This window comes from Gracilinanus agilis, chromosome 2 (assembly GCF_016433145.1).
Source record: "Gracilinanus agilis isolate LMUSP501 chromosome 2, AgileGrace, whole genome shotgun sequence".
Taxonomy (NCBI): domain Eukaryota; kingdom Metazoa; phylum Chordata; class Mammalia; order Didelphimorphia; family Didelphidae; genus Gracilinanus; species Gracilinanus agilis.
In genome coordinates this window covers 320,725,085-320,741,821 of record NC_058131.1, presented here as the reverse complement: position 1 = coordinate 320,741,821, position 16,737 = coordinate 320,725,085, and the positions used below count along the sequence as shown (strand labels likewise).

At 36.6% G+C, this 16,737-nt stretch overlaps 1 protein-coding gene across 1 annotated transcript in view; it reads left to right on the top strand.

Annotated features, from left to right (window-relative positions):
- The first annotated feature begins 495 nt into the window (after nucleotides 1–495).
- Nucleotides 496–16,737, top strand: part of RABGAP1 (RAB GTPase activating protein 1) — a 186,399-nt gene continuing 170,157 nt past the window's right edge. Inside the window, exon 1 of the mRNA XM_044664252.1 lies at nucleotides 496–645. Within this exon, the coding sequence (XP_044520187.1) occupies nucleotides 496–645 (150 nt within the window). The remainder of the gene's footprint in view (nucleotides 646–16,737) is intronic.

The following is a 16,737-nucleotide window of genomic DNA, read 5'->3' as shown; positions in this document are numbered from 1 at the left end:
TTTAAATCTGTATTTTATTATGCACATAACCAGATAATGGAATTTACATCCTATACCCAATGAATTATTCTAAGTAGACAGAGTGCTCCCAAATGGATTGCGAATTTTTTTGAAGTCCAAATACTGGAGTGCTTTATAACAACATTTTTTTTTCACTAGCTATGATAATTCATTATTCTAACTACACATTGATAGCCCTGGAAATTTTTTAAAGATATATATTACTTTTATGAATTTCCTTATGTGCTTTATAGATATCAATGCAAAATTAGTTATAGGAAGGAACTTGAATGTTAACAAAATTTGGTTAAAAATCATTAGACATCATATTGATGTCAGATTAGTCATTCAGTCAAAATTTTGTTTTTCTTATTGATGGCTTCTTGGGGCATCACATTGTTGATAGACATTCTATATGAGGATTTTTATGATTTTTGTTTTTCAGGAGTTTATAAAATATTTAATCATTCATGAGTTGAGCTTCCTTCTTGAGTCATGGATGACAAGGCCTCTGTTGGGAAAATCAGTGTCTCCTCAGACTCGGTATCAACTCTTAACAGTGAAGATTTTGTCTTGGTTTCCAGGCAAGGGGATGAAACACCATCTACAAATAATGGTAGTGATGATGAGAAAACCGGACTGAAGGTAAGCATGCTTTCCTCCAAGTAAAACTTATGTTTGGCAGTTTAACTTGAAAACATGGAAACTGATTTCTCTTAAAAGTTTCTATTCCACTTAAGTAGATTTGATGGAATTTGTATTTCATTAAAGACTTCCTTATTGATTTTTTCTGCTTAATTTTGGAGCAGTCATAACTGTTAATCAATTGTTCTAAGGCAAATGTATTATTTTAACATTCTTGTGACTCTTCTAATAATAATATTAGCTCATATTTACATGGGTTAGATAGTGGTTTCCTTCCAGGAACCATTTATTTACCATTTGTATTTATAATTTAGTAGAAATTATTCTTCCTGCCTCCTTTTATTACTCCATCTCCACCAATTTTACAAAAGGAAGCTGAGGCTCAAGAAGCCAATGACCTCTGAGGGCTATCCAGATGTTCCATTGAGGAACAAACACTTCAATTCTACATTCAATGTTCCCTTGGGTCATTTTGCATTGCTGTGCTTGAAGATTTCGGGAGGAAATAACAGTTATCCTTTCCACATCTCAAGGCACCCCTTGATCTGGAAAATCTACTTACCAGAGAAGAAATCTTGGGATCCCTCTTATTTACTTTCAGCCACACAACAGATTCCCTTTCCTCATGCACTATTGCCATCAATGTTAATATCAAGGGAAATAATGAAAAATTGAAGGAAGGGGGCCTAGCAGTACCAGATATTAAACTGTACTATCAAGTAGCCATGAGTACTGCCTTGGCTGCATCCCACAGAGTTTGGTAGGATGTCTCATCATTGTCATTCTCTTCAATGAGATTGTTGATTGTTTCTATGATTTCTTCTTTGACTAACTGGTTTTGGAGAATCATATTATTTAATTTCCAATTAGTTTTTTATTTGCCTGTCCAGGTACCCTTACTAATTATTATTTTTATTGCATTATGGTCTGAGAAGGTTACATTTATTATTTATTTCTGCTCTTTTGCATTTGTTTGCAATGTTTCTATGCCCTATTACATGGTCAATCTTTGTGAATGTACCATGTGCAGCTGAAAAGAAGGTGTATTCCTTTTTTGTTCCTATTTATTTTTCTCCACATATCTATTAAATCTAATTTTTCTAGGACTTCATTCATCTCTCTTACCGCTCATTTATTTTTTGGTTTGATTTATCTAGATCTGAAAGAGGGATATTTAGATTTCCCACTATTATGGTTGTACTATCTGTTTCCTTCTTGAGATCTGCCGGTTTCTCCTTTATGAATCTGGATGCTATACCACTTGGTGCATACATATTGAGCAATGTTATTTCCTCATTGTTTATACTGCCTTTAATCAGGATGTAATGACCTTCCCTGTCCTTTTTAATCATATCTATTTTTACTTTGGCTTTGTCAGAAATCATAATTGCCACTTCTGCCTTCTTTTTCTCATTTGATGCCCAAAGGATTTTGCTCAAGCCCTTGACCTTAAACCTGTGTATGTCCACCCACCTCATATGTGTTTCTTGTATACACCATATGGTAGGATTTTGGTTTCTAATCCACTCTGCTATTTGCTTCCTTTTTATGTGCAAGTTCATCCCATTCACATTCAAAGTTATAATTATCAGTTGTGTATTTGCCGACATTTTGGTATCCTCTCCTAGTTCTACCTCTTCTTCTTACACTATTTCCTTTTAAACCAGCGGTTTGCTTTATGCCAGTAACCCTTGTCCCCTCCCTTGATTTACTACCCTTTCTACCCCCTACCTTATTCCCCTCTATTTATTTTTAAGGCCTAATGAATTCCCTCCCCCTTCTTCTCTCCTCCCTTTTATGACCTCCCCACTCCCATGCTCCCCTTGGTTTTTCCCTTCTGACTTTCTCAGTAGGGTTAGATAGAGTTTTATATCCCAATGAATAAAGCTACTCTTCCCTCTCCAGGTTGATTACACTGAGAGTAAGGTTTAACTATTACCTCTTAATGCTCTCTTCCTCTCCTTCTTATAATAGTATTCATCCTTTTCCCTTCCCATACCCTCTTTGTGTGTAATAGAATATCCTATTTTTCTTATTTATTCAAGTTTCTCTTAGTGTCCTCTACTATTCACCTCCCTCTTTCCCACCCCCATATCATCTTAGACCATTTAGTATTCCAACCTCTCCCTATGAATAATTCTTCTAATTATTATAATAGTGAATACCATAATAGTGAATAGAGTTCCTTAAAGAGAATTATACATAACATTTCTCCACATAGGAATACCAATAATTAGATCATATTGAAGCCCTTAAAGAAGCAAATTTAAAAAATACAAGTTTTCTTTCTTTCCCCTCTGTTTCTTATTTACCTTTTCATGTTTCTCTTGATTTTTGTAGTTGGATATCGAACTTTCCATTTAGTCCTGGTCTTTTCTGTGCAAATACTTTGAAATCTTCTATCTTGTTGAATGCCCAAACTTTCCCTTCGAAGTATATGGTTACTTTTGATGGGTAGGTGATCCTTGGTGGTAGACCCAGTTCTCTTGCCTTTCTGAATATCATATTCCAAGCCTTGCGGTCTTTTAGCATGGAGGCTGCCAGATCCTGTGTGATCCTGATTGGTGCTCCTTGATATCTGAATTGTTTCTTTCTGGCTTCTTGTAAAATTTTTTTCTTTTACTTGGAAGTTCTTGAATTTGGCTATTATATTGCTTGAGGTTGTCTTTTCTGGGTCTAGTGTAGAGGGTGATCTATGGATCCTTTCAATATCTATATTGCCCTCTTGTTGTAGAACTTCAGGGCAATTTTGCTGAATAATTTCTTTTAGTATGGAGTCCAAATTTCTATTAATTTCTGCTTTTTCTGGAAGACCAATGATTCTCAGATTGTGTCTTCTAGACCTGTTTTCTTGGTCTGTCACTTTCTCATTGAGATATTTCAGGTTTCCTTCTATTTTATCAGTCTTTTGACTTTGTTTTATTTGTTCTTGCTGTCTTCAGAGATCATTAGCTTCTAATTGCTCAATTCTAGCCTTTAGGGACTGGTTTTCGGCTATAATCTTTTGGTTTTCCTTTTCAATCTGGTCATTTCTGGTGTACAATTTGCTCATCAGTTCATTTGATTTCTCAGCCTCACTTTCCAATTACAAAATTCTGCCTTTTAAACTATTATTTTCTTGCCAGATTTTGGTTTCCAATTTGCTTATCATTTTGTTTGATTTGGGGGCGTCTTTCTCCAATTGGGAGTTTCTGTCTTCTAACTTGTTTATTTCCTTTTGAGCTACTTCCCACTTCTCTTGCCAAATCTCTTCCATCTTTCTCATCATCTCAGATTTGAACTCTTCAATAGCTCATGGCCAGTTTTTATTATTTTGGGAAGGTTTGGATATGATTACTTGTTTGTTCTCTTCTGCTGTTTGCTGTTTTGTCTGGATTTTATCTGTGTAAAAGTTGTCCCGTGTTACAGATTTCTTCTTGACGATCTTTCTCTTTTGGGGTTCTTGTCTCTGGCTTGCCATTGTTAGCCCTGCGCCCTCTCAGGTTTTTCCTCACACTCAGGGTCTGTCTGTGCTCTTTAGGCTCCTGAGGTCTCAGTTGTTCTCAGGGTCAAGCCTCCTGGTGGTCCCCTTACTTGTTCCTCTGCTCAAGGTTCATTTAACAGTCTCAGGGCATTGCTTCCACAGTTGTGAACCCCTTTTGCACTGGGTCCCCAATCAAGGTCCGCACCTGAGCTCAAGATCTGAGTCCTCCCCTGTGCTCAGGATTCATGTCTGGGCTTGTGTCCGCGCCCACACTTGTGCCTGGGCTCAGGGTCTGCAATCAAAGTCTACGCGCGTTCTTTAGCTTCTTGGGGTCTTAAGTCTTGCTGCTCTCAGGAGCAGGCCCTGGTGACCCCAGGTAGCTGCCAAGGACATAATCTGTGCCCCAAACTTGCTCTAACTCTTGTGCGCTGGCTTTGGCATTGTAGGTGGTGTGGGGTGGGGGAGGGGGTTGCTCAGCTCGCGTTTTAGTGAGAGCTGTTTCACCCCTTTATAGCATGGAAATGCCCCGATTCCACGTACCTCCAATGCTGCGCCCTGTTGTGGGGTCCCTTTGTTCCTCTGGATTTGTTTTTATGTCTTCTTCAGGAGTCCTATATGTTCCAGTTAGAAGAGGTTAAGCAGCTGCTTTTTACTCTGCTGCCATCTTAACCAGGAAGTCACTGTCTTAAGTTCTAAAGAAACAAAAATAGGCAAAAGACAGTCCCTACCCTCAAGGAACTTACAAACTAATAAGGAAAGACAATAAACAAATAATGTATACTCATAAGTTATATACAAGATGAATAGAAAACAAATAAAAGGAAGGAGCTAGGATTAAGAGGGGTTACGGAAGGCTACTACTGGTAGAAAATAAAATTTTAGCTGGGACTTAGAGGAAGCAGGTAAGAGTAGATTAGGAAAGAGAGCATTTCAGGCATGGGAGATAGTCAGAAAAAAATGTCCAAAACCTAGCAATATGGAGTATTTTGTTCTAGGAACAGCGAGGACACTGATTTTGTAGTGTATGTAGTATTATGTAGTGAGGAGTAAAATGTAAAAAGACTGAAAAGGTAAGAGGGGGCTGGGTTATGAAGCACTTTGAACACCAAACAGAAGAGTTTGGTATTTTATGAGAGTCAGTTGGGAGACACTAGGGTTTATTGAGTAGGGAAGTAACATAGACATGCCCAGTAGGAAAATCATTTTGGTATCTGAATGGAGGAGAATGGATTTGAGTGGGGAAAGACAAAATGAGCCCATTCTCCAGGAGACTTTGGCAATAATCTAGCCATGAGATGATGAGGGCCTATATCAGAGTAATGGCAGTGAAGAGAGGAGGGGACATATTTGAAAAATGTTGCAGAAGTGAAATTGGCAGGCCTTGACTTGGATATGGGAGGTGAGAAATGGTCATGGATGTTCCCTAGGTTTTGTGAGTCTGAGACTGAAAGGATGATGTTGCCTTCTACGATAACAGAAGGTAGGAGGTAAGGAGAGTGTAAAGGGAAAGATAATGATTCAGTTTGGGGCATTTTGAGTTTAAGATGTCTACTTGATATCCAGATCAGATGTCTAAAGGATAGTTGGAGTTGCAAGATTGGAGTTCAGCAGAGAAGTTAGGGGGTAGGAGAGGTAGTTTTGAGAATCATAAGCATAAAACTGGTAATTAAAACCTTAGGAGCTGATGAGAGGGTGTGATCTGGTAGAGGATCTTGCAAAAGAGAAGGAACAGTCAGGTAGGAAGAGAATCAAGAGAATGCTGTCCCAAAAACCTAGATAGAAGAGAATATCAGAGGAAAAGGTGATTAACTTCAGAAAGGTCTCAGAAGATGAGAACTGATTGAGAAAAATCACACTAGACTTGGTGATTAAGAGATCATTCATAACTTAGGAGAAAAATAGTTTCAGTGGAATGATGAGGTTTGAAGCCAGATTGTAAGGGGTTAATAAAAGAGCAAAGGGAGAGAAAGTCTATTGTACATGGCCTTTTCAAGGAGTTTAGCTATAAAGAGAAAAAGACATAAAGGATGGAAAGATCAAGTGAGGATTGTCTTTTTTTTTCAGGAAGGGGAAGACATGTTTGTAGGCAGTAGACAAGGAGATAGTAGATGGGGAGAAATTGATTTTTTATTTTTTATATTTCTTTTTTTTGGAAAATTTTATTTAATTAATTTAGAATATTTTCCCATGGTTACAAGATTTATGTTCTTTCCCTCCCCTCTTCCTACCCCCCTCCCATAGCCAAGGTGCAATTCCACTGGGTTTTACATGTGTCATTGATCAAGACCTATTTCCATATTATTGATATTTGTACTTGGGTGATTATTTAGAGGTCTATATCCCTAATCATATTCCTATCAATCCATGTGATCAAGCAGTTATTTTTCTTCTGTGTTTCTGTTCAATAGGGAGAAGCTGAAAATAAATGCTAGGGGGGAAAAAAGAAAAAAATAATAGAAAAGGGATAACAGAGGAGGAAATCTGTTGAAGGAATGGGATCACCAGAGTAGGTAGAGGGGTTAGTCTTAATAAGGAATAAGGCCATTTTTATCATGTGAGACAAGGATAAAGGAGGAAATAGTGGCCGAATGCAATGTAAGTGACAGGAAATGAAGAAGAGGGAGCTCACAACAAATAACCTCAGTTTTTTTCTGAAAATATAAGACAAGACTCTCAACTAAAAAAGCTGGAAGGAGAGAAGGAGCCATGGAATTTTTGAGAAGGAATGGGAAAGTTTGAAAAAGCTACTATGAGAACTAGTCTAGTGAGTTGTTGAAGTAGGTATATAATTGGATTTCCTAGGCAATGTGAGGTCCCCATTGAGATTGTGCTAATTAAATTTGTAGTGGATCCAATCAGAATGGTTATATGGTTTTCTCCATCTTCCTTTAGCAGCTCATGTGTAGCAGTAAAGATTGTGAATGTCAGGAGTGATCAAGGATGTGCATAATAAGCAAAAAAATAAGGGTGCTAGGAACTCAGGAAAAGAAAATAGTGTAAAGTTGAGTGGTTCACCAAAGATTCAAGATGGGGAAAAGAGCAGAGTGCCAAATGCAAGAAAGATGACCTGGGAAAGAATTGAGGGCTTAAGAGATTAGAGATCACCATGAGGACAGAGTAGAGTTTAATACAGGAAGAGGGAGAGGTAGAAATTGAATAGATTATGCTCAGTTAAGGGGATTTTGCAATTGTTGGACATCCCTGAGGTAAATTAGTGAGTGATGACAAGATTAGGGGTATGACCACCTGTGTGTTTGGCTGACATAGATGAAGAGTTGAAGGTCATGGGAAGTATATAGATAGAGGGACCAAGTGGTTAGAGTGTGAAAGCCCAGGGCCAGGGTTCAAAAGTCTTGAATTCATATCCCACCTCTACTAGTTAGGAAATTTCAGGCAAGTCACCTCCCTCTTCCTGGTCTTTATTTTTTCCATTTCTAAAATGAGGTGATCATAACTACATGATTACTATCTTCTTTGGCATTTTATGTTCTAAGTCACATTTTAGCAGTCACACTCATTCTTGTGATTGTGGGGAAGATTTGAAGTATTATATCTCAAGGCCAAATATTTTAATAGGTCTATTTACCTTTTCTTTAACATGCACAAAAGAGATCTTATAAGTTTTAGTCCTTGTAACCCCTTAATCTTTCTGGAAATGCACCAGTACTAGGATACTTGGGACAACATTGCTTTTAATGCCAGAAGCTTTTTTGAAATAAAATGTAAGATGAAGAGAACTTTCAAGTGCTGCATAAATGTGAGAAATAGATGTTATTTGTCAAAGCCTCAGTTTCCTTAACTGTAAAACGAGATTAATTAAACATTCACTTATGATTTCACATGGTTATTATGAGAAAAATGTTTTTTTTTTATATCTCAGAGTTATTGTGGTTTTTTTTTAAACCCTCACCTTCCGTTTTATAATCAACATTGTGTATTGGTTCTAAGGCAAAAGAGTGGTAAGGGCTAGGCAATGGGGGTCAAGTGACTTACCCAGGGCCACACAGCTGGGAAGTGTCTGAGGTCAGATTTGAACCCAGGACCTCCTGTCTCTGGCCTGGCTCTCAGTCCACTGAGCCACCCAGCTTCTCCCTGTTTTTATTGTTTTTAAGAGCCAGAGTCATCATTGCATGGCAGTAATATAATAAGCTGTTCCCCTTCCTGTTTCAAAGGATATGATTAGGATTAAATAATTATCTACACAAGTATTTTGGGCCTAGAGAACATTCTGAAATCTGGAATGGTTCTCTTTGGTTGAATTTCAAGTTAAGTTTAATTCATCAGAATTCATTCCTTTGGAGGATAGTTTCTAACCTCTTCTTCAGAATTCTGGCTGTTTAGTCTCATAAAGACTTTCAATTTTAGGAGTTATTACTACTAAAAATTTTAATAATTTCCTCTTTCTTAAGGCATTTTTCCAGCTCATATCATGAATGGAAATATTCCTTCCGATGAAGGTGAAAAAAATAAGAATCTAAGAGAATACTCTCTCAGTGATCTCTTTATGGCCAGTGCCCTTAAAATTCAGCTACCAGCTGCTGGTGATTCCTAGGAGACTAAGGTCTGTTAGAGAATATTAATGTCCTCCACTCAGAACATCCTGAGTTTTCTGTCCTGTGATGTTTAACAAAGGGATTAGTTAGTTGAAAGGGAATTTTCCAAACTTTATGAAAATAGAGAAACAGAATAAAAGTCATCTACTAAAAATACCGAAATCAGCATTTCTCAAGCAGTTCCCAGAACTCTTATATTCTGCCTTAAAGTGGATAGGGGTTCATTTCTGACAATATTTTCCCTCTAAAAATTAAATGTTCTCTTCTGCTTTGGACCTGTGATCTTATTAGTGTGGGTACTTCTTCCACCAATTCAGAGTTTAGTGTCTCTAAGCAGTTTTGTCCAAATAAATCCTCTGAGAAGCATTTTGGTTGCTTTTTGGTTCTTTTACTTTTTGGGGGTTGATATACAAGGTATCCATCTATTATTCCCCCACTATCATGCTTCCTTTACCAGCAGCCTACATGCATATTAGCATGTCATTTGCATTGCTGCCTTATGGATCACCTGCTATTTATGAATATTCTGAGATTGTGATAGTTCATACTACACAGCTATTTAACATCACCAGGGAAATATTACTGTTAAAAAGGCTTTTGAATTGTTTTGGTTTGGCTTGTATTTTGCTGGGTTTGGGGCATCAGCTATAAGTGATCTAGCTATTCAGTTCCATGCCTAGCTCTTTATCCACATTACCTATGTATTCTCCCAGCCTGGTGGATTAGTTCAGTGCATTGCTGTCTGGATTATAATTTGCAGTGTCTACTTTGGTTTTCTTCTATGGGTTGCTAAATGTTAATAATCTTAGAAATAATGTATCAATACTATATAGCAGTCTTTCAGTATGAAGATAGATTCAATTTATTCTTTGTAACTACAGATTTTCCCATTGCCTTTCTACTTAATAGAGTGTATTCTAGTTCTCCCATATTTGTGGTTTTCATGAAGAGTATATCAAGTGTTCTAAGGCCCTATGAGTCTGTGAAATACTGGGTTATTTAGTTATTTAAACTACTTAATCAGTTTTTGGACGTGATCTTTTATTTTTCCTTAAAATTATCTGTAAAGATATTTATACTGATAATATTTAAGAAACATGACTTTGGCAGTTCTCCCTATTTTCATAAACTTGACCCTAGTAAAATTCAAAGTCTTGTGAATACTACCAATACTCTTCCAGCCAATCAGCAAGCAATTTATTAATCACCTACTCTATATCAAGCATTGTACTAGGCCCTGGGATAAAAGTACAAAAATAAAACAGACCCTACATGTAATGAACTTATATTTTGATGAGGAAGATAAGAACATAAAAATATATAGCACAAAGGTATAATTAATAAATATAGATATATGTATGTATACACACACGTACAAAGTAGCTAAATACAAAGTAGTCTGGGAAGGACAACACTACTAGCATTTGAAGGAATCAGGAAAGGCTTTATGCAGAAGGTAGTGCTAGAGCTGTGTCTTGGAGAGTGAAGATCTGGATATAAATAAAGGAGGAATATGTTCCAGACACATGGGATAGCCAGTACAAAGACATGGTGATAGGAGATGGAATGTTGCGAGGAATAGAGGAAAAGCCAGTTGGGTTGGATTGCCAAGTATGGGAAAGGGAGTAATGCCCAATGAAGCTGCAAATGTAGGTGGGGGCCAGCTTGTGAAGGACTTTAAAAGCTAAACAAAGAAACTTTATTTAAGAGGCAATATGAGAGCCCTGGAGTTGGTTGGAGAATTGATTCTATATGTCAGGTCTATGTCTAAGGAAAATGGCTTTGGCAGGATTGTGTAAGTTGTACTAGAGTGGGCAGACTTAGAATTGGAAACCATTTAGGAGGATATTGTGATAATACAGGTAAGAGGTAATGAGGGCCTGAACTCAGATGGTACATAGCTTTGTCAGTGGAGAGAAAGATTTATATATCAGAGATGCTGTAAAGAGAGAAATGGCAGTATTTGGCAACTGAATGATATATAGGGTGAGGGAGTGAAGAAGAATACCAAGATTATGAATATGAAACATTGGTAGAAGGGTGGCACCTATATAATAGAAATAAAAAAGTTTGGAGGAGACAGTTTAGAAGAATGAACTCATTTTTAGAAATGTTATCTTTTAGATATCTCTTAAAATAATAAGCAATTGCTGGTGGAGCTGTGAACTGATCCAGCCATTCTGGCTGGCAATTTAGAATCATGCTCAAAGGGCTATAAAAGAATGCCTGCCCTTTGATCCAGCCATACCATTGCTGGGTTTGTACCCCAAAGAGATCATAGATAAACAGACTTGTACGAAAATATTTATAGCTGCGCTTTTTGTGGTGGCAACAAATTGGAAAAGGAGGGTATGTCCTTCAATTGGGGAATGGCTGAACAAACTGTGGTATATGTGGGTGATGGAATACTATTGTGCTAAAAGGAATAATAAACTGGAGGAGTTCCAGGCGAACTGGAGAGACCTCCGGGAACAGATGCAGAGCGAAAGGAGCAGAGCCAGAAGAACATTGTACACAGAGACTGATATAGTGTGGTAAAATTGAATGTAATGGAGCTCTGTACCAGCAGCAATACAATGACCCAGGACAATTCTGAGGGATTTATGGTAAAGAATGCTACCCACATTCAGAGGAAGGACTGCAGGAGAGGAAACATATAAGAAAAACAACTGCTTGAACGCATGGGTCAGGGTGGACATGATTGAGGGTATGGACTCGAAACTACCACACCAATGCAACTACCAACAATTTGGAAATTGGTCTTGATCAAGGACACATGACAAAACTAGTGGAAATGTGCATCGGCCATGGGTGGGGGGAGTGCGGGGGGCGAAGGGAAAAGGAGGAGCATGAATCATGTAACCATGTTAAAAATGAATATTAATAAATGTTTGAAAAAAATAAGTTGATGATATAGAACTCAGTCTTAGAGGAGTGACATGGGCTGACTGTATAGATCTAGGAGTCATCTGCATGGAGATGACAGTTAACATGAAAACTGATGAGGTTACCAAAAAGGAATGTTTAAGGAGGCAGCTAGGTGGCTTAGTGGATTGAGAGCCAGGCTCATTGTTAGGAAATCCTGGGTTCAAATGTGGCCTTAAACACTTACTAGCTTGGTGTCCCTGGGCAAGTAATTTAGCCTCCATTGCCTAACCTTTACCCCTCTTTTGTCTTGGAACCAATAGGCAATATTGACTCTAAGACACAAGATAATGGGGTTTTTAAAAAGAAAAAGAATGTATTTGGTGGGGGAGGAAGGATAGTAGATAGGGATGTATTGTCATCAGAGGAGAACCAAGTCTTTGTCAAGGCTAATAAATGAAAACAGTACCTTATAGTTGTAATGTTTTTATCCTCATTGCAGACTCGTGAAGTAAGGGAATGAATCAGTGTTTATCTTCAGTTTATAGTTGAGATACAACTCAGAAGCAAAGAAATTTAGTGATTTAACCAAAACCACATAGCAACAAGTGAATAGATTTAGAAATAAGAATTAAATCTTCCACTGGGCTCTTTCTAGTCTTCAAAATTGGTATATGGACTTTCTTTGTATGTGTAATGTATTTTTAAAAGTGTCTGCTTCTTGAGGCAGCTAAAAAGCATAGCAAATTGAGCACCAGGCTTGGAGTCTGAAGGATCTGGGTTCAAATCTAGCCTCATACACTTCCTACCTATGTGACCCTGGCCAAACCACTTAACCCCAAATACCTAGTCCTTACTGTTCTTCTACTTTGGAATCAAGACAGAAGGTATATAAGAGTTTTTAAAAAATAAAATGATGATGCTACCTAAATTCACTTCCAGTTTTAATACTATTCCAATTTAATTACCTAGAGCATATAGAACCAGATAAAAACAAAATTCATTTAAAAGAGCAAAAGGTCTAGAATCTCATTGGAAATAATAAGAAATATTAATGAAGGGAGCATAGCATTACTAGAATTCAAATTGTATTACAAAGTAGTAGCCATCGAAATTATTTGGTACTGATTAAAGAGAAAAACAGATCAATGAAACAGACTAGATAAGTGAGAAACAATCTCGAAGAATAGATTAGACCAGCAATTTAATAAAACTAAGAACATAAGATACTCATGAGGAATGACTTGTTTTTTTGATAAGAACTGGTATTCAACTGGAATAGAATTTGGCAGAAGTTAGATTTAGACAAAACAGCTTGCGTTATATTCCAGAATAAGGCCAAAGTGGATGTATAACCTCATATAAAAAAATGAAAAAGGATCCAGACAAAGTAATTTTCACTATGGCTGGGTGAGAATTCTTAACCAAAAAAAGATAAGAAGAGATGATCATAAAAGACAAGATAGACAAAAAATTTTATATTAATAAAAATCAATGAAGGTGGAGTAAGAAGAGAATCTATAAAGTGAGGGAAATATTTGGATTAAATATCTAAAATCTAAATATCCAAGATACATAGAGAATTGACCTAAATATATAACATACAGAGGGATTCCTAAATAGATAATTGATCAAACATATGAACTTTCAAAAGATGCATTACAAGCTATGACCATTTGAAAATAAGCTCCAAAACACAAATAGTAAAAATAATAGAAATTCAAACAGTTCTTCTTTTCTACTTAATATTCTGCAAATTGGGAAAGATGACAAAAAACAGGAGCAATGTTGAAACTGTGAATTGGTCCAGTTGGACATTGGATTGGCTGTATAATAATTGATAACTAATTTGGATTTGATTTAAAATTACATAAGAAAAGTAACTAAACTTACAATACCCTTTGATTCAGTAATTCTACTGTTGGCCAAATGTTCCAAAGAACTCAAAATATATAAGTAAACATCCAATATATGAATAGTATTCATAATAGCACTCTTTTTCGTGGACAAAAAACTAGAAATAAGGGTGAGGGGACTTTGGGAAATTACTGAACAAATTGTATATGAATGTAATGGATTTTTATTGTATAATTAAAATTGACAAATCAGAAAATCAGAAAATTTGAGAATATTTGTATGAATTGATGCAGTGTGAAATAAGCAGCACCTGAAGAAAAACATATATAGTGACTACAAACAATAAAAATTTAAAGATCCCTAAAAGGGATTTTCTTAATCTCTCCCTCTATCTCCTTAGGAGGCTAGAGAGCAGGGTTTCTAAGTAGATCAGAACTAACAGGAGTCAGTGAGCCAGAACTGAAGATTCCATTACCAAAGAGACTAGGACCTGAGGAGAGGAAGTAGCCTGCCCTCTGAGAGGAAGTTAGGGGGGACAGTTGGTCAGTGAAGAGATAAAGGAAGCAGCCGCTGGCAGTTGGAGGTCTTTTGCCTCTGGGATCTCTAGAGAGCAGGAGGTCTGTCTCTGAGGCAAGGATCTACTGGCAGTTGGCTACTGACAGTTGGCCTGCTATAGAAAACTGATTGAAGGAGTGAGTGAGTGGTGGCTATCTATTATTTTAGGGAGTTAGAGAGTTAGTGAATAATTTATAGATAGAGTAGATTAGGCCTGGTGTGCCAGGCAGAAGAATCTGTCCTGAGAAGATAGAGATAGTTTTAGGAAATTTTGGTAGTATTAGAAATTTTAGGTATATTTATAGGGTATAAGATTAATAATCTCTCTTCCCTCTTTTCTATCTTTCTACCTGTACTTCTTTCTTAAATTAAACAAAAATTTCATTAAACTGTTCTCACTTTGTCAAACTCCTTAATTTAACCCTTACAAAGGGAACCAAAAGTATAATTGAAAAAACTATCGATGGTGATAAACCTCCTCTCTCTTTACAATAGAGTTTAGGAGACTTAATAGGGGAGAAAATTGCATACACTATCATGTTATCATAGATTTAGAGCTGGGGAAAAAACATTAAAGACCATTGAGTTGAATCTCCTCATTTTTCAGAAGAGAAAGAGTCAATTATAAAGTGGTTAGATGACTTCCTCAGGGTCATACAGTCAATAATTTACTAAGTCCCTACTATGTGATAGGCATAGTTCTAAGTGCTGAAAATACAAAAAATATATATAATGTATATGATATATATTTCTTAAAAAAGGTTCCTTATGAAACGTGAGATTTTAGCTGAGACTTGAAGAAAACCTAAACATAGATGAGTAGGAAGAGAATTCCAGGCCAATGAAAATGCAAAGACCTCATTCAGGTAGGAGGATTGATACCAACTAACAGATTTGTCTCTCCCCACCCAGTTCTGGCATAGATCTAGAATAGACTGATGAAGGAACCTGCTTCCAGGAATGGCATTCTGAAGTAATAACAGGACCTAAGTTGTGTAGTATGAAAAGAACAAATTTAGAAGCAAGCAGGAACTGGGCGATGTACCTCAGGAACATGGAAAGGTCTCATTTCCAATTTCTAGCTTAGTCTGACATCAATAAGATATAACCAGGGCAGAAATCCCAGACCAGATGGAAGCCCATAGTTCTTATCAGTGAACCAGCAGAACATTCTAACCAGCTTACAGTGGCTGAGTCCAATAGCAGTCTACCAAAACTTCTAACAGGCAAGACAACCATCCTATTGCTCAGACCTAAACCTAGGCCAGGAAGTTGCCAAGCTCAGTTTGGGGAAACGATAAACCCCACTTATCAGTACACCTTAGGAATATTAAAAGCTTACAAACTCCCAAAATGTGTTGGTCCTGAGATCTTGAAATGATAAGATGCTCAGTACCCCCCAAAAAGGAACAGCAGGACTAGCCCAGACCTTTCCTCTAGAAAAGTATGCAGAGTTTGGCCCTGATATCAAGACCATGTGCAAAAAAAAAAAAAAAAAAAAAAAAAAAAGAGAGAGAGAGAGAGATTATGATGACAGATACTCAAAACAAATCCAGAAAATAATGGTTCTAAAATACCTACAAGAAAAATCTTCATAGGAAAATATATTTTGGATAGACATTCAACTAGAATTTGTAGATGACAAGAAACAAGAGGGTCTTAACTTTGTTTTTTGGGTTATTTTTTCCCAAGAATTAAAAATGTCTTATAAATGAAATGAGAGCATTTAAAGGGGGAAATGGAAAACAGGTAAGAACTATAGAGGAATTAGAAAAGGAATTATCAGCTTGGCATAAGAAGTATAAAATATTGACCAAGCCACAAACCTTCTGAAAATTAGTATAGACCAAATAGAAGCCAATGGCATCTTTGAAAAAAAAATATTAAAACAAACTTAAAGACTAAAAAAAAAATTTAAGTATTTCATAGCAAAAAACAACTGATCTGGAAAAAAGACCAAGGAAAAAAATTCTAAGGATTACTGGGCCATACCCTAGTATTCATATTTCAAGAAATTATAAAAGAAAACTGCCTAGATCTCTTGGAACCAGAAGGAAAAGTGTATTGGAATCCACCAATTACCTCTCAAAAGAAACCCCAAAATGAAATCTCAGAAACATTATAGCCAAAATCCAAAACTTCCAAGTCAGAGAAAAAAATGCTACAAGAACCAGGAAGAAAGAATTCAAGTACTGAAGAGCCACAGTCAGAATCAATTTAGTCATCACAACTTTAAAGAAGTATAGAGCTTGGAATACAGTATTCAAGACAGCTTACATATAAGCTTACAACTAAGAACAGCTTACCCAGCAAAAGTATAGACCTAAAGTGGGGAAATGGATGTTTAATGAATAGAGGATATTCAAACACTTCTTATGAAAAGATCTGAGCCGTATATAAACTTTGAAATAAAAAAGAACAGTCAAGAGAAACTTAAAGAGATAACATAAATGATATATGTGTCCCCTCATTAGGGGTCATAAAGGTAGTTTGATTAGACAGAAATGCCGAAAATGGTTCTTTTATGTCTTCACAATTTTAAAAGGAAAATGGAAAGGGAGAAAAAAGGAATACATTAGGGAAAGGAATACACTAGAAGAAAGTTAGGGAAAATTATTTCTCTTACTCAAGATATACAAGTAAAAGTTTATACAAACAATAAAGAAGCGTGAAAGGATGGGCAACTCTTGAACCTCACTCATCTGAACTGTTTAAAGAAAGAAAAAATACACACAACTGAGTACAGAAATACATCTCACTCAACAGGGAAATAGGAAGGAAAGGGGAAAGAAGGGTAAT